Here is a 19,125-nt window from a genome sequence, read left to right as displayed (position 1 = left end):
TAGGTTAAAGACTGAACTAACTAAATACACTCCCCCCCTTTCCAAGAGTGTAGGAGAACCTACGGTGGTCTTCAGTTAACTGAACATAATAAAAATGCAAAAGACTCTAGAGTCATTGTTTGGTTTGTCCATTCTGCGCTACTGTAGAAACATGGGCACTCTGTGGAAGAAGACTTAATCCTGTGTGAAAGGTCGTTCTAACCTAACAAAAGCACGACTCTAACTTTCAAGTGAGGTTAAACTAATGAAGACATGTTTACATATTATATTTCATTTTCTACCAACAGATCCAGCCTCAGAGTTCAGTTCACAGAAATTTAAATGAATGAATTTACACTCATCATTCACAGTTTTTAATTTTAACCTAAGTTCACAGTAACAGAGTCAATAATTCAACAAGTTCACATTTTCTTTTCTTTAGATTTCTTTTCTGTCTTTTTTTTCTAATGCTTGAACTCAACGCCTCTTTTTAAATACGTTGCTGACTAACTGACATTCTGACCTGTTTTTTGAGAGCCAGCAGGCACAATTTGCTTTGAAAACTTCTTTAAATTTTAAATATGTACTGGAATAGGCGCTGTGTTTAAAATTGTTTCCCATTGGATATGTGTCAACGTTTAATCCTACACACTGGCCCTTTAGGTCAAAATCTTGAAGGATATCCGGAGGACTCCACCTGCTGTCAAAAAATGCCAATCTCACAAATTTCGGTGACACTTTATTTTACCCATGGTTCAATTTATGAGTAATTTCCTTGTAAATTCTGAGAATATCTTTAAAAATAACGATGTGTTTAAGTACTTATTACTGGTAAGATAGAGAAAGTTAATACACTTTCCATTAATTTATTCCAAACAATTGTCAGTTAAACATTTAAAAAAAAAAGTTAAATTAATCTCCGGACAAACATACAAGATGACAAAAATGTGGAATTAAAGCAGTTATTTGGGGGAAATACACTTATTCACTTTTCTTAGATAAGAAAAGCAATACCACTTTCATATCGGTGCAATAAATATCAGGCTACATCCAGCAGCTGTTTAGCTTAGCTTAGCTTAGCTTAGCATAAAGACTAGAAACGGGGGAAACAGCTCGATAGAATAAAACACACAAGATATCATTATTGTTAATTATTGAGCTTTCGTGGTGCTGGTAGGGGAAAACAGCTAGCCTGGCTCTGTCCAAAATAACAAAATCAGCCTGTTTCCAGTTTTTGTGGTAAGATAAGGTAGCCAGCCACTGGCTGTAGCTTCACAATTAGCAACAGATACGAGAGAGGTATGAATCCTTCCATCAAATTCTCACTAGAAAACAAGCAAAATTCCCAAAATGTATTATTGTCTGAGTTTCCAATCACGCACATACAATAAATATATATTAACTTGGGTTTAAATTGGGTAATTTTTTCAAGAAAACTATTGTTTTTCCCCCAAATTAGTACCAAATTACTTTCCCCGCAAATAATTAAGAAATTACGGACCCATAAAATAAACCCACATTTCTACATTTTCTGACAATGACCTAAAGGTAAAGTTGACTCCACTAGGATTTAAATATACTTTTTTTCTATATTGGCAATAGATATCAATAAATAAAATAAAAAATAAATATTTTATCTGATAAATAGAATTACTTGGGTTCTTATGTCACACTGGTAAAACTATATTAAACCTATGAGCTGTGCATTTAGTTACATATTAGTAAAAAAAAAAAACCTCAGTCTTTCATAGGCAATCTTCTCTGGTAAAGATTTAGTAAAGAAAGTTAAAATTCCCGTCGGCCATTGATTTGAGTTTCTTGAGGAAACAAATTGCACACCGTGACATTAGCTATCGTCACTCTCCGTTTCGATCATGCACAGTTTCTACACTAACTGGAGTTGCCAAGTCGCTGTCACAAGTACCAAAGTGTGAGGTTTAGGTAACAAAACAGGGTTAAACCAAGGTAAATCATACAGTACCCCACAAAGCTGCCTGCAAGTAGAGCTAACACGTAGCCTTTGACTTGAGCTTTGATTTTCATACGCAGTAAATAGAACCAGGCGTTTCTACATAAAATACCCACAATTCCATTTTTACTATTTACAAACTCATAAATATATATAGTCTACAGTAGGAATCATTTTCCCCCCAAACAATCATACAAAAAAACAACGGACCATAAAAAACTCTGAACACAAATAAAATAGATTATTTCTATCAAAAGAAAGAAAACAGAAACAAAATGTATTCATATTCCTTTGGAGTGTTTTGCTATGTTGATCTGTAGCAGTACTTGTGATGTCGAGCCCTCGGGAGATTTTGAGACCTGAGTGTCTTCGGTCAGGTGCAGATCACAATAGCGCTGAGATCCCTGGGAGGGGCCAGGCCCGAGGCCCAGTTCATGTAATCCTACACTGAACATATAAAGAAAATTTAAAAAAGGGAATACGGATTTGGAGGGAGGAGGGGGGAAGGGGGGGGGGATAAAGAGAGTTAAAATATCACAGGTCATCACCACCCTAAGATTCGGGGGACTGCTCTGACAGAGTGTTGAGCAGGTTTTTGTAGTCTGCGGAGTTCATGTAGCGGGGATACGAGTCTCTTTGCATTAGTGTGTAGATCTGCAGCTGGGCATCGTCGAAAGTGTGCAAGTTGGGCTCCTGCATGTTCCTGTTGATCGACTCACGCACACGGGAGTCAAGGCTCACCTGGGAGTCAAGAACAGGGTGAAAATTAGGAAGAACAGCGTGTGCACATGACAAACTGTCTCTTAAAGGAAAAGGTTGACATTTTGAGATATAAGCTTATTATTTGTCAAGTCAAGTCAAGTCAAACTTTAGTTATAGAGCACATTTAAAACAACCGGGGTTGACCAAAGTGCTGTACAGATAACTGTACACAGTTGCAGGAAATACGGTAAAAACTAAAAAACTAAAGTACATAAACACAGTGCAACAATAGAATAAAATTAATTAAAAATATAATAAAATAAATTAAAATTTTATTTTAATGTTTTTGCAAGATGTCCACTTAAACTTGATTAAAAGCCAGGGACAAAAAGTGTGTTTTTAAGGAGGATTTAAAAACTTCAAAAGATCCTGCAGATCGAATGTTGTTTGTTTTCTTATGGAGAGAGTTTAAGGACAAAATGGAAGACTGTCCAAAAAAAACAACAACACCAGAGGTCCTACAAGCAGGACGACCTGTGGTGTTGTTAACATCTTTGTGTGCTGCAACTTCTGTGGTCATAGCACTTCTGACAGGAAGCATCGAAGGACTTCAGGTGACGTAATATCATAGTATAAAGAGCGACAAAGGGAGCGATGAAGCCGTTGAAAAATCTAAACTAAAAATCAACATTGAATTATTTTAACTTAAACTAAATTACGTAACAATGTTATTTACTATCACATGTGACATTATGTAATTTACTTACATATGGAAGAGAAGAATTACTTATTTGAACCCAAATCATGATCTTCTCCTAAACCCAACCAAGTAGTTTTGTTGCCCACACCATTAGGCTTAGGTATAAGGACGAGTTGATCTCCAGTCACCAGTGGGGGGCGCTTGAATAAATTAATAAATAGCTTAAATTTGATATCTCTCTCCTGTCTACATAGTAAATATAAAGCTACCACCAGCAGCCAGTTAGCTTAGCTCAGTACCAAGACTGGAAATGGAGAAAGGTAGCCAAATCCACCAGCCAGCACCTCTAAAGCTCATTTATTAGCAATTTGTACCTCGTTTGAGTAATATGAATAAAAAATAAAGTGTAAAAATGTCAATTTGATGTTTTATGGGAGGGCTATGTGCTGAACTGTTTCTGGGCTGGGACAAGTAACTTCCAGTAATCTGCAACTGCTCAGAGCCCAGAAATATTCTAGGAAATAACCCCAAGTATAATTCTGACATTTTGATTTTTATACAGATTAAACAAACAAGATACATGTTAATTAGTGAGTTTCGAGGTGCTGGTAGGTTTGCTACCTCTAGACAGAGTCAGGCAAGATGTGTCCAGGCTTTGTGCTAAGCTAAGCTAACCATCTGACCACATTTACCTTTTTTCAGTTGGCACTTTTGGAGTCAAACCACACACCGAGATGGACAATCAGTGGAGCCAAAGCACATGCGGCTGCCTCCTCTACATCAGGGATGGGCAACTGGAGGCCCGGGGGCCGCATACGGCCCGCACCCTCACTTGAAGTGGCCCTCAGTACAACTACATGCATTTGAGCATGAAATCTTAAAAGTGCAGTGTAAAAATGCACAAAATTACTTCTTGCATTAATGTCGGTCTGCAGAAATCACAGTAAGTGGTTATTTTTTATTTGCTTCAAACCTTTTGTATTCCTATTTATACTGTTAAACATGCATTTGAGCATGAAATATGTTAAGTTACTGCACTGTAAACATATTTAAAATTGCAGTTTCATCATATCTGGTTACGTGCACGGTCCTATATGTGGCCCTGTGGTAGTGTTGATGAAAAATTGTGGCCCACTCCAGCATTTAAGTTGCCCATCCCTGCTCTCCATCATCATTCAATTCAGCAATTCAGAGTTACCATTTAGTGATGATTCAGCAGCGTGTTTAAATTGCCTCCACTGCTATTGCCAGATATAGTAGATACTTCCTCATACTTCAGCATTTAAAAAGCATCAACTCAAGACAATCGCTTCGTCAGTTACAGACACCTCGACGTGTCGCCCTGTTGTATTGGAGATGCAAGTCCCCACAAAGCTAAGTCAGTCCCAGTCAAGTAAAGCCAGCGCCTATTTGGAAAAGAATTGAATTCTTTGTAAGAAAACTAATAAGCACATTTCCCAAAACACCAAACTATTCCTTGAACATGAGTGAGAATAAGATGAGATGAAATGAACATTTGTCAAATATCATGAAGTTCACCCTTGAAATCAACACATTTTTTGGTAACACTTTACAATAACCATCTAAGTAATGTTTATAGATGGTTTATAAACCAATTATTATTAACCATTTACAAAATTCTATTCATATTTAATCTTTAAATGTTTTCAAGCAATTTCTTAAAGGTATACGAATCATTTTGAAATCATTTACATACTTAATATGGTGTTAAAAATGTTATAATGAGTGTAAAGCTATTAATAAAGTAATGATTATGTTTGTTTATGGTAAAGAAATCTATTTGGCATTTATAAATTATAGTTCAACATATATACATATATACCTATATATGGTTTATAAATGATGATTAAACATTAATAAACTATCTGTTTACCATTTATAAATGGTCTATTTACCATCTATAAATGATGGTTATTGTAAAGTGTTACCCATTTTTTAAAAACACAATGAAATCAGGAGGTTTCAGACCTCTTTAGGTGAGAGAATGGAGATGTAGTCCTCATAGATGACCCGAGCCCTCTCCTCTACTGTAGTCTTATTGGTGTCTTTGCTGAAGTCCTCGCAGGCTAACCAGAAGAGCATGTTCTCCTCGCTGAACTCGGTGCGAAGAAACTGTCTGAAGGAGTTCCTCCCCGCTGGGCAACACATTAGCTTGTCAAACGACTGCCCCCACGAGCGCACCTCCTCCAGCGTGGGCTTGGGGCTGCAGAGAGGACAAGATGGCCGTAAATTATTTCAACATTTAGTTTCACAAATATGTTTAGTTGATTTTGTGCAGTGAAATCAACTGACCAGTCTTCCGCGGTCCCTTCCTTGACGTCATAAGAAGGCTTTCGGTTCCTTTCATCCCGGTCTTCATTCCTAATAGTGAGAAGGACAAGGTGATTATGAATTACGTATCCTAAAATTTTTCTTAAAGGGTTGGGCTTGTTTGTCTGTTTGTCAGCCAGATTATGGAAAAGCTATTGGCCGGATTATCATGATACTTTGAGGAAGGCCCAATACATTTGTGTAGCAGATCTGAATCATGGTGCGAACACACAAATCATTTTTTTACTTTGGTTAACATTGTGAGATAGGACGTCTATGCTGCATTAATGTGGTGTTGAAATAATCGTAAGAAACTAGTTCCTAACTGTGACATTTTTACGTCATTGGTGAAATGTTAACACGGCCCAAGAGCCCTTCTAGTTTATTAATGTGTTACATTTTATTGATTTTACTGTAAATATAGGGCATAAATATTACAGATTAATATAAACATTGTATTTGCACCATCAGTTGTTATTTGCCTTAAAATTGCATGTGTAGAGCTGAAATTATCAGTCAACTAAATGATAAGCTGATTGGGAAAAATTAATCAGCAGCTGTTTTGACAATTGACTAATAGCCATCCTTATTTTTTAAGCAAAAATGCCCAAATTTTGCTGGTCCCGGATAGTTAAATAGAAATATTTCCTGTCTTATATCCTTATAATATATACCTTATGTCCTTAGGTTTTAGGCCATTGGTCTGACAAAAAAAGTCACCACGAGTCTTTGAAAATGCCGTGGAATGCAATTTTTCTGACATTGTATAACCTAAATGATTAGTTGAATAACCGAAAATATAATCTGCAGAAAAATGAAAATGTTCATAAAGATTGAGCATGATATAAATACTTGCTATGGACTTCTGCAGTCTGCTGTTGCAAATTCACTGCTCACTGTGCCAGTGTGTGTGCGCAAAACTGAATCTTAATCTTCAGATCATGTCTGAACATTATGTAATAGCTGGATGTTTAAGATTGCTTATATTTGTTTAACAACTCTACTTACATGTTTTAAAACCTTTTTGGAATCGGGGTTGTAGTGTCTTTGATTATGTGTTTGTCTGAATCAGTGTTGCCTTGTTAATGTGTCTGATTTCTATCCACACTAAGCTCACTGAACTGAAGATATTTCTCACATTCTCAGTAGAAATGACTAACTAACTAACTGATGTTCAGGCTTTACATTGGAATAAGCCTGCTGCAGGACAACAGATCTCTGTGTCCACAGATCACATGCAAAATCACAAACATAAGACACAAGCCGGAGCCTGCTGCTGAGACACAGCAGCTCAGGCTGTGCTGTCCTGCGTGCAATAATGTCGGCCATGCTGGGCCACAACGAGCGAGTTCTCGGGTGGGGGAGACCTACCAGGAACAGCTACAGCAGCAGCACCAGCAGAAGCAACATGCATTTGAGCCCCGTGGGTTGGCCTGGCCCGGCTGGCCCTGCTGGGCCGGTGCAGTTCCCCCCGCTGCCGACTCCTGCTGCACCGACATCTGCCTCTTTCGCATCTCCATCCGCTCTGATCCCATGGGCTACAGACAGAGGAGAGGCACTGAATTTTAGATGTCAGCAATAGTATTTAACTGAAATTTTTTATTTTGTGGTTAGGAAAATCCCTTGAGCTGCAGTGGATCTGTATGATACAAATCAGAGCCAATATATTACAGATGATAAGGATAGCAGTGTTTCCATTTTACCAGCACTTTGATCACTTTCACTCGGTTAATTACATTTACTTCATTTACCACTCACCAGTTGGCGCCTATCTATTTGTTATGTGTGCAGGGAGTGCAGTTCTGCTGATGCTCCCTGGCATGAGCATGTGCTGGCATGCCCAGAGGTCACACTGTAAAGGAATGCTGTTTGCTCTAGTCAGGGAGAAAGTATGGAAGAATAATCTGCTGATTTTGTTTTTTCCTGCTGCCAAATTTGCACCCACCAAGCACATTCCAGTCTCTTTAATCTCAAACTGCCTGTATGTTCCCTTACACACTGCATGTGAAAAAGGGATGGATTCTTGATCATCGGCTCAATGTGCATAATCCAAATTTTCAAACATCCCATTTGTGAAAAAGCCTGAGTGTAAAAGCAGTGCATTAAAGGATTTGAAACGCTCTCTGGGCCCAAGTGGAGCAATAAATTAAATACACATTAAAAAAATCATTTAAATATTTGTCCTTTTTTTTATTTTTATTTCTGCTTATCAAGTGACACTTTGTCACGCACCTTTAGGCGACATTAACATGCCCATGGGGATATACAGTGTTATAATTCTGACTATAGCTCTCTAGTATTTAACAGCCCATAAGGTTTGTAGGCCTATACATACAGACAGACAGGCTATGCTCACAGAACGACTTCTTGTCTTGATTTTAACAAATGTGTCATCACCAGGTCAGACGCTGCCAAATCCTGTCAGATCATTTATGTAACAAAGCTGTCGCTTCCAACACACGGCATCATCCGGCTGCTACCTGACACAAGAAAACGCTGCTTTAAAAAAAAAAATGTCAGGAGATTTGGTACATGGGAGGGGGGCCCGAAGGCGCAGCTTGCAAATCTATAACCGCAGCATCGCTCTATCACAGCCTTTCAGTGAATACAATACCATTTGGTCATTTCTAAAATGGATCCGCGCGCGGTTTTCACTCACATTCAGAGCAGGCTTCAGCTGCAGATTTTCGTGCGTCTTGCCAAATGGCATATTTTACGCGTTAGGTGTCGGGTACTTCAAAGCTGACACAATTGCAGTATGGCTTGACTATAGACGATGAAATGGGGGGTGGGGGTGGTCGTATCCATTCAAAGGATAAATCATGATAACAGCAAATAAAGCGCTATTCTTTTCCAATCTTACCGTAGCAGAAACGTGAACGACACTGGGGATGTAACAGTTCCTGTGTGAGCGATTTTATCAGCAGAAAGCATTGCATTAGCAACTCAACACATCAATGGAAAGTGCCACCATGAAGAACCGTTGAGCTTCTTCGCCCTGGACAACCACCGAAAAGACACTGCCTAGATTTGTTAAAAGCCCCCACTGTACAGCAAGATAGTGACATGCCATTTAAAATACCGGGAAACGGCCTCAAATGCTCCGCTCACGAAATGTCCGTGCAATGATACATCGGTTTGCTACCAGTACTTACAATTTCACCATGTATGCACAGCGAGAAGAGGTAATTCTTTGCCTTGATTACATCCGATGGCACATAAGGCTTTTTTCCCCCCGACCGGCTGCTTCAAGTCAGTACGCATGCGTCTTCTCACCAGCTCGTAGTAGCCCAGTGAAGAGTGTAAAGCCCGACAGTATGGCACAGGTTTTTACAGTGCAGGTCCTTTACCTTGCCTTGTACGCGAGGGACACGAGAAACGCAAAATTCAACTAATAATGGCTGCGTGATTTCAGTTTATAATAGAGAAAGGGGGCCCTGCAAACTCACGCACCAGCAGAAAAAAATACCCATTAACTTCGCTTAAAATTTTGTTTCATTATAGCTGTATATACAGAAATATTACCAAGAAAAATATCATTTATTTGCCACATGCCATTTGCCAGTGAGCGTGGTACTGAGGTCGCTGTCTGTGGTGCTGAAACAGCCTGAAGCTGATAGACTGCAGCTCTTCTGTTTTAACTAAACCTCTGTGAAGGATAGCATGACTTTGACAAGGTTACATCATGTTGTGAAGTTTAGTCTCACAATTATACTGTGAGTTAACTGACCCTTCATTCTTCACTGATCCATCCATCAAGAGCAACGGACTGCTTTCTTTTTTTTTTTTTAAATAACACTCGTTTTTTAATCCTCTTGTCACATACATGTTTGCTCACATATTGCATACATTGCATACACACTGCACTACACTACATTGCCCAACCAATATGGGATTTGTGAGACTTACCAATTTTATGCAGAAGAAATTTACTGGCTAACGATATAACGATATTTTTCTATGTAGATTGTGCACTGATATGATTATGCAAGGGTACTGCTTTCTAAAGGAAATTATATTTCATTATTTCATATTTTTAAAAAAACATCCAAAATCATTAGACATTACGCATAAAATATATTATATTGTCAACCACTTATTTTGGTTATGAGTTTTCAACTAATTTAATTAAATCTGAAAAAAATTATAAATAAAAATAAAATAAATAGCTAATAATATTGTACGTCAGTCAATTGCTGACCATATAAATACAAATACAATAAATAGATAATAGTAATGTATGTGTAGCATTTGTTAACTGCTGACTATTTAAATACAGAATACATAAAAAAATAAAATATATAGCTAATAGTAATGCATGTTCAGTATTATTCAATTGCTGACCATTTTGAATAAATATTACGTAATAATAAATTACAATTAAATACATAGCTAACACCATTTCTAAATCCCCCCCAAAGCTTTATTTTCTGCATTATATTCTGTAAAAAAATTCTGTAAAATGGTAAAAGAAAATGTTATATGGCCATATATCAGACAACATATACACAGACACCAATCAATACTGTGATAGGCCAATATCAGCTGATAAAATAGGCCAAAGGATGATTCGGTCAAATACACACAACCTTTATGTCAATGCATACACAGCCATGCACAATACATACACGCATGCATATACACATGCACAGTGATTTTTTCTTTTTTAACTTGTTCTGTTTATTGTGAATCTGTAGCTTCCTATTTTAAAGCAGAATTTAAAAGAGTACTATGGGACAGCAACTGCAATTTAGTTAGTAGTTAATTGACAATACATCTGTTACATTGCTTGTCCCTGTGCAACAATGTGTCTATATTGTCCTTGTTAAATAAACTTCAAATTAAATCATAGGTTGCCTCTCCCAGGCACACTCTACACATTGCATATGAGCATTTAGTTAATTAGTCTAACTCTTTTACAGATGAATGCCAGGCTCCTGTGCGCATTGTAATCTACAGAACAGGTCTGTAACCAGCGATGATGTAGAAGACAACACTGCCATCTGAAGGTAGGTAACACTGCAGCACTCCATGCACATGATAGTAAAGCACTGGCTGACTCATACAGCCTTGATGGTGATATAAAATAGTGGAATGCACAGCTATGTTTGCAAGATATGATCTCGTTAATAGGACTCTTGATATTTTACATGCTTGTATGACTATTATTCTGCATCTATTTGATGCAGAATCAAGTACAGAGAGAGATAGTTTATTTCCATACATCCATTTCAATGCAATCTATTACATGCCCTTATTAATGCATTGCTTTTAGGTGCACATCATGTTTTGCTTTGCACAAACACCAGATGGCACTCTGCCTATTCTGCAAATGTTAAGTACAGCATACTGTATTTTATCTAATTATGTGCTTAATTTACAGCAACACATCTGTGCAGCCTGGGTCACATTGTTAGTCAAGATGTTATGGAAATTAATGACACCCATTTGACATTGTGCTGCAAAATGTGAGCGCCTCTGATACAAACCTGAGTGGAGAACTGTTCTTAGTGTCGGCACAGACCTGGTGCTGTTCTATGATACTGCCTCTTAAGGATCAGGCATTCATCTGTTCTGTTGTCAAAAAGGAATAGAGAAAGGATATTTCCTGTCCAGATTCATTACTGTGCTGAACTGGGCCGTGCCCGGAGCATCCACACATCTTTATTCCCCTCTAGAGATACGAACATGTGACTTTCTCCACAACACTTCATTTAACACCTTCCCCTGTGTTCATGTTATGCAACATAGACCCACAAATAGCCACGAGAGATTGATACATACATACGCGAGCGACAAATGATACTTTATGCTGCTGTGGTTTTGACACAGACTTTTCCCTCTGAGGGCACAATGCCAAGTGGAGGAGGGAGTCTGTCTAAACACGCAAGGTCACACGGAAGAATAGGACGCCAGAGCTGGGGGACGGGATGAATAAAGTTGTTTCAGTGTCTGATTGAGGGGATTCAAAGCATTGTGAAGCTTTGAGGAAGATAGAATTAAGTGTAGATTCAATCACTGGAGCTCAGCATGCAGATAGGCACTGGAGAGGGAGTGTGGTTAACACCTCCAGAAATCATGCACAGTATCTGCGGATCATTTTGAAGGTGAAGATGAGTCGTCTAATCACAGTAACAGAATATAGGGAACATAATTTCTCTCTGTTTGATTTTTATTTCCTGCTGACATAATTCCTCTAATGAATTTCCCCCAGGTGTGTTCATCAAGTTGTGCTTTGTACTGTAAATGTCAGGCTCAATTTAATAAAAGGCAATCAGCGTCTTAATCCTTGTAATCGAGTTACATAGTCGTCTGTTCTTTTGGTTGTTTTTTTTTTTAACTCCAGGCGATATGTCTCCATGCAAACTGATTGTCCAAATGACCACCACCAGTTAGTTCTGTCAGGCTCATTTATAGACATTTAAGGGCCTTGCAGGAGGAACATTTTGTGCACACACAGTATCTTGCGGTGATTCTATCCATTTCTATCGTAATCCATTTTTCAAGTCTGACTGAAATTAGATTCTCTCTTGTGTTTTGGCTTGAGAACAAATGTTTTGTCAGGTGATTTATTTGTTTGATTGTTTGTTTTTGGTCAGGATTATTAGTATTTGTTGTTGCAACCCAGGGTTTTTACCAGAACATGTTTACATGCTTTAATATAAAACATTTTTGAAAGACAATTTATTTTTTTCACTTTCTGTCTGTCTGAACATATATGTTTTCACACTTTGCCTGAAATGTGCCTCTTCCAGCCCTCCTCCTAAATAGCCCGGTCTGCTCTGATTGGCTTGCGAGAAAAATATGTACAATTTTGCAACGCTAGTTTTGCAAAGTTGCCACCAACCAACATATTAACAATAGTACAAGTAGCTGAGTGCAAAATGCTGCTCTTCAGCTGAGTCAAGATTAAAGTGTTTTGTTCATACAGCATGTGCAGTACACAGTTGTAGAAGGATTCCAATAACATGCACACAGTGACAATACAGCTCTATGATTAAAATGTGCAGGAGCCCATCAATAGTCACTAAATGGAGGGAAACCCTCTCTTTTCCCTCTACTGACAAAGACTCTAAAATGAATGTTAAGAGTCGTGATCTTTATCAGGGCATGCCAATTATAATTTCTATAATTGTTTGGACTCCATAATAACAAATTAACTGCATCATAAAGGTCACAAAATTACAATTGAAACTTAATTAGGCTTTGGCTTGTGTCATTTATTGCACAGCCAGCTTTCCTTCCTGCAGTATTTGGCAGTAGGTATCGGTCTAAAGGGGCAAGTTGGTACATTTTTTGTTACATGCTGTTTTTTTTCTGTGTGGTAATCAATAAAATGTGTGATTTAGTGTAAATTCAATCCCAGCTGTTCTGAAAGTAAAGACAGGTCAGGGCATGCTGGTGGCCCAGAGGTCTTACATGCTGACCATGTATATAGGGATGCAACTTTTTCAGTCCCGATACCAATATCACCTCTTTGGTTGTGGGCTGTTAAATTAATGAGCTGGCAGTGTAGAAGTGACTTGAAATATTCTTTTATAAGGCCACATCACACTAGACTGCTTTCCCAACTTTATCTATTGTCAAAATATAAATTAATGCACCAGCAACTTGGTAAAAATCTTCTAAATTAACAGGGATTACAGTTCAAGCATAGATGCTTTAACTGCAGCATCAGGTCAAAACTTCAATGGAATCAAAATTCCAGTATATAATGTACAATATATAGTACAGAAAACAATAGATCAATCCCGTCGTCACCAACACCTGATCCATTTATTTGAGTCAGTATCGACCCAATATCTGACAGTCAGTATATCGTTCTTAATCTCAGAGGACAGCAGTTCCAAGATGAAATAGCTGCTACTACACACCCGACTGCTTGCTTTTGTGGCATTTTTGCAAAGACAGAGACCATGCCTGGGATAGAGAGTTATTCTGCAGTCTAAGAGGCAACATGACACACCCACTTCACTACACGATACACCCCCAAAGATAACTTCCATGATTAACACGCTCATTCTAAACCAAACCATGATCATTTCCTAAATCTAACCAAGTAGTTTTTGTGCCTAAACTTAACCACACTGCACCTGCAGGTAGACCTACAGTACAGGCCAAAAGTTTGGACACACACCTTCTCATTCAATGCGTTTTCTTTATTTTCATGATTTGATTTGATTTGAATGATTTATTTCAAATATGCAACAACAATACAATAATAATAATGCATCAACAGGAGTCAGCCCTAGTGACTCCTGCACTGATAAGGCCGCCAAGCACTCTATAAAAATGCCACAACATATTTGAAAAGATGACTATTTACATTGTAGATTCTCACTGAAGGCATCAAAACTATGAATGAACACATATGGAATTATGTACTTAACAAAAAAGTGTGAAATAACTGAAAACATGTCTTGTATTTTAGATTCCTCAAAGTAACCACCCTTTGCTTACTAGAATATAAGACATGTTTTCAGTTATTTCACACTTTTTTGTTAAGTACATAATTCCACATGTGTTCATTAATAGTTTTGATGAATCCACAATGTTAATAGTCATGAAAATAAAGAAAAACGCATTGAATGAGAAGGTGTGTCCAAACTTTTGGCCTGTACTGTACTTCAACAAATTTTCCAAAGCCAGAAGTGAACCTTTGCTTTAAGGCATCGTGGCATGCTCTGTAACCATTCAGCTACTAAAATGCTACATGTTTTAGATATTCTAACTGCTGTTGAGTTGCAGTCATGATGCAAAATATTTTGCCAGTAGTTCAACAAGAACAGGAACGAGCTCTGCCCCTGGACACCTGGCCAAGAAACGCATTTGTGTAATGTTTATGTAATGATGTGAACACACTGAACACCTCTCTTTTCCTGTCCTCCCACTCAGTTCTGTGCCTCTCTTTCAACCCCGTCCCCTCTGTGAATATAAACAGCTCTCCTTGCTACGGATAGTAATCGGAAATCTTTATTTATCCCAATCCCAGGAATGATTCTGTTGCCAAACAAAATCACATTTCATTAGACATTAGAAATGACTGAATGCATTAGGATGTTATTACTGGCTGTCACGTATTTTGACTGACTGACTGACTGACTGTCTGTGTGTGACTGACTGCTCAACTTAATATAGATTACCAATGACTGGTATCACACTATTTAAAGACACAACATCTTCTTTTAATCTTCTTAGGCCTCGTTCAGACAGGAAGCATTTCCCTAAATAGAATTTTAGCAAGAAGCACCCAGGGCCACTGACACTCAGACAGGAACTATCTAAATACAACAACAACAACAAACAGTATGAGGTTTGCTTCATTTACTGCAGAGATTAATAATAATAAGCAACAAAGATAATTTGATAGAAGTGAGGAGACATATTGCTACTCTGAACCTCATACATTTATTGGGCCTTCAAAATGAATACATTTTACAGAACATTTTCACTGACTGACTTATTTTGTTATTTACGGTTGCCAATTGTGCAACAACTAACAAGCAACACACTGATAAGCGTGCTGTGACTCAAAACATTTCTGAAATATGTATTCAAAGACATTGCTTAGAGACGTACCTGAATCTGTTATTCATTATTACAGATACAGTCATGGAAAAAATTATTAGACCACCCTTGTTTTCTCCTTGCTTTCTTGTTCATTTTAGTGCCTGGTACAACTACAGGTACATTTGTTTGGACAAATATAATGATAACGACAAAAATATCTGATAAGAGTTTAATTTAAGAGCTGATGTCTAGACATTTTCCATGGTTTTCTTGATAATAACCAAAATCATTATCAAGAAAACCATGGTGATGATGATTTGTAAATATACTTATTTAGTGCCAATATTAAATCAATCTGATGCTTTGAAGGCATTAGTAATGTGTTGCCAATTAATATTTGGTTTGAAAATACAATATTTGCGTAATTTAACGTGGTTCATGGTATAAACCACGCCCATTTCCTGTCTGTCAATACAAATACAGAGACAGATAATTTGTTGTTTGAACAAATACAGATACAGATAATGACATATCTGAACACCTCTACTACAGCTGTAGTTACTGGACTGGTTGGTGACTTTCATGAAAATTACCTCCAAAAGTAATATTCAGTGGTGTGTTTATGATAATAGGATATAAAAACAGTAATGCTTATTAAGGTTGTCACAATACCAGAATTTCAAACTTTAATATGATTTAAAAAAGACAATTTATACCTCTTTCCATAACAAAAAAGTCCTTTGCAGACAAAATACGATTATTTTTAATTAACAGCCTACACTCAGAAAAAGTAACTGAACACATACCAACACACAGGTTATTTTCTCCCTCATGTGCTGCTTTGGGTTCTATTTTTACAGCTTTGGTACTTTAGATACTATTGGATGTGGATATCATAATGTTTCAAACACATGGCTGACAATAATTTTGACAATCTTAACCTTATAAAGCCTGAACTGTGAAATAATTGCCAGAAAATTCAAAATTTTCAAAACTGGAGTGTTTGTTGAACCGGCTAACATTTTTTTAAATTCAATATCAATTTTCATATATGAATTTAATTTGGATCATATTTGATACATCAGGTCTTTTTGTGCAATTTGTTGCTCACAATTTGCTTTTCTTGAACTAACATCATCACATAAAACCTAATATTTTTAACCAAATAAAACTTTGACTTTCCTTTTAACATTTTCCTCAAACATACAAAATATTTTTTTCCATATAAAACAACATCATACATCTGCTGATATGAAGTTTTCACGCAGTAATGACAGATCCACCAGTGGAACCAGCAAATCATTTTTGTTACATCTGGTATTTTTTTGAAATTTGTTGCTCAGTTTTTTTAATCAACAATTCATGTATTCATCAGATTTTTCAGAAAAAAAAAATATCACACTGATGATGTATAGGTCTTAAAAACATATGTATCAAATATGATACACTTGGCTTTATAGGGTTAATGATTATATTTGGGGGTTGGGACTCAAACATGCTCATACCTCAAGGCACACCATCTCCTGTTCCTCTGGGACCGGGTCATTATAGTTGACTGGGTATCCCACACCGTGCCGGCAGGCCCGGACCAGCCTTCGTATCCGCCGCCACATAAGGGCCCTGGTGCGCCTGATCCCCCGCAGAGCAGACCTGGGCCTGATCTCCCACTGCCTCACCTCTCTAGCACATAGCATGCTCCGACCACGAGGCCTCACTCACCATGTGAGGCACGAGTCTCTCTCTCTGAGATCATAAGAAATCCACAGTCCTTGCTCCTTTCCTCTTATGTTTTTGCGGCGTCTGTTCTGAAGCACATTGTGACAGATAGAGAGAGGGAGAGAGAGAGAGAGAGAAGGCATCAGTGACCCTGACGGAGTGAAGAGTGTTTACAAAGGAGAGGGCAGAAGGGGATTAGGACAATGTCCCCACTGGATGCAATCCTGATTCCTCTGTGCTTTACTGCGTCTCACCAGCTTAGGCCAGATTAAGCCAGGAGGTCTTAGTGTCTGAGGGAGATGGACGGAGAAGAAGACTATAGTGACAGACGTGGATTCATTTGTGATTGTATATGCTCTGAAATGAACTCTCATGTTATTAAATGGATTAAAACACACTTGTAAGTGGACTTTAAAGAGGAAACATATGGTGCCAATGTACATGCAGCACCATTAATACAGATGCACACTATGCAGGGTTCCAGTGTTGCACTTACACTTGGTTGTGACCCTCATTACACACTCACAAGGATAAACACTGATCAAAGCCCTTCGGTGTGAGCAATCAACAGCTCTCTGTCATCCTGACAAAGCCACAAAGTTAAAGTCCAACTTCAACTGATAACACAGCTGATTGGCATTGATTGGCCGGAGTCACATGTGGTGGACATCTTTTAGTGGCTGTTTACAGTCCGTGCTCCGGCAGAAGGGGCAAAGACAGTCCCTTTAGTGTTTTAATTTTGTATTTTAGCCCCCACATTTTCCTGTTTAGGTTTTGGGGCAAGTCTATTAATAATACAACAAGGCAGAAGAGTCAGTGAATGATTCAGATGGAGAGATTTAGATGCAGTTATTTAATTCTAATGATTTTCACTTTTTCCTCCCTTTCTTACATATTGTTTTCTCCCGTTACTCTGACTTCGGAGGGATTCGCAAGCTCCTCAGCAGCATATAAAGCCATTAAAGTCAATTCAAAATTTCAATTTTGCTTCTTACTTAAGTAAAATATCTAAATACTTTGTCCACTACTGGGTATGCTTAAAGACAATGGATGTTGCAGCAATATTTGTAAAATCCAATCCCAATCCCCCTTTATTTGTATAGCACATTTAAACAACACAAACGTCTCCAAAGTGCTGTACATAAAATCAACAATAAAACAAACAATTCCATATACCAATCTGCAATAAATAATAAGTGTATAAATCTAAAATGATGCCATAAATGAAACAATACAATCAAACAGAAAAACATAGTAAAATAAAATAAAAGACATAGTTAAAAGTAGTAAAAGAAATAAAAGAAATAAAAGACACAGATGACCACAAAACTAAAAAAAATAAAGAAAAAAAATAGCTTATGAAATTATACTTCTACTGTATGTTATTATTAATAATGTTTCCATAACACATAATAATTCTATAATTTTCCATAAAAATATAAAAATTCTCACACAGTGCATCCCTCTAACAGGTGACATGTACTTACTTAATGACTGGTATCTGTATGCTCACTTTTCATACAAATATGACATTTACAGGAACTGCTGGTGTCTTTATATCTTCTGTATACTGCCCTACAAAGCCTAACTGCAGTAACTACATTTTTGGTCAAAATTGAGTTATATTTAAAAATGAACTCCTTGATGTCAGTTTTATCTTGTGACAAAGTTTTAGATTTCAATTTTTCTTTATTTCAGAGAAATAATGATATAAAATTGCAGTATATATATACTCATTTAAACATAAAACAAAAGCAGTGTAGCCTTGTAATTCTTCATTGTGTTGAATAGTGAAGACAAGAGTAATAGAAATTATAAGTTCATTTGATAGGGAAATTATTAAGTCATTAAGTAAAAAAGTGAGATAAAATTATATTAAGATTAAAATATAACATTTCTTTATAATATTAAGTCTTAAATACACAAATATTTGAATAGAGTTGTTAAACACTTTTAAATACACTTATAAAAAAATCAATTTGAAAATGTTTCTTCACTGAAAACAAAATATAAAAGCTGAAAGAAGACAACAACATTGTAGTTAGTGCACTCTGGTTTTGCATTGCTGTAAAAGGTTCTAATAGTTATGCAAAACCAGTGCAGTAACGACATTTTTGGGGTTAACGGTCAAATAAATTGTCATGATTTTTTAGCATAAAAATAACATCATCAATACATGTAGAAATAAGTGTCATATCACTGACCAACCTATAACCTA

The 19,125-nt window shown here is 37.2% G+C and overlaps 1 protein-coding gene across 1 annotated transcript; it reads right to left on the bottom strand.

The window, feature by feature from the left end:
- Positions 1-218: 218 nt before the first annotated feature.
- On the bottom strand, positions 219-16,885 carry rgs20 (regulator of G protein signaling 20). The gene is made up of 5 exons (XM_059344213.1): positions 16,697-16,885; positions 7,053-7,219; positions 5,664-5,732; positions 5,340-5,574; positions 219-2,689 (listed from the first exon to the last, which is right to left on the bottom strand). The coding sequence occupies exons 1-5, from the start codon at positions 16,883-16,885 to the stop codon at positions 2,501-2,503; spliced, it is 849 nt and encodes a 282-aa protein (XP_059200196.1). The 3' UTR covers positions 219-2,500.
- Positions 16,886-19,125: the final 2,240 nt, after the last annotated feature.

Source organism: Centropristis striata, chromosome 11 (assembly GCF_030273125.1).
Source record: "Centropristis striata isolate RG_2023a ecotype Rhode Island chromosome 11, C.striata_1.0, whole genome shotgun sequence".
NCBI lineage: Eukaryota > Metazoa > Chordata > Actinopteri > Perciformes > Serranidae > Centropristis > Centropristis striata.
The sequence above is the reverse complement of the archived record's forward strand: the minus strand, read 5'-3'. Positions and strand labels throughout refer to the sequence as shown.

What these genes read in the sequence shown, in the direction of transcription:
- rgs20 (XM_059344213.1), bottom strand. Translation starts at nt 16,885, where the DNA reads ATGCTATGTGCTAGAGAGGTGAGGCAGTGGGAGATCAGGCCCAGGTCT. An exon ending in GAAGGGACCGCGGAAGACTG is followed by an intron (nt 5,575 to 5,663) that starts GTCAGTTGATTT and finishes TCCTCTCTGCAG; the next exon opens with CCCCAAGCCCACGCTGGAGG. An exon ending in CCATTCTCTCACCTAAAGAG is followed by an intron (nt 2,690 to 5,339) that starts GTCTGAAACCTC and finishes CTTGACTCCCAG; the next exon opens with GTGAGCCTTGACTCCCGTGT.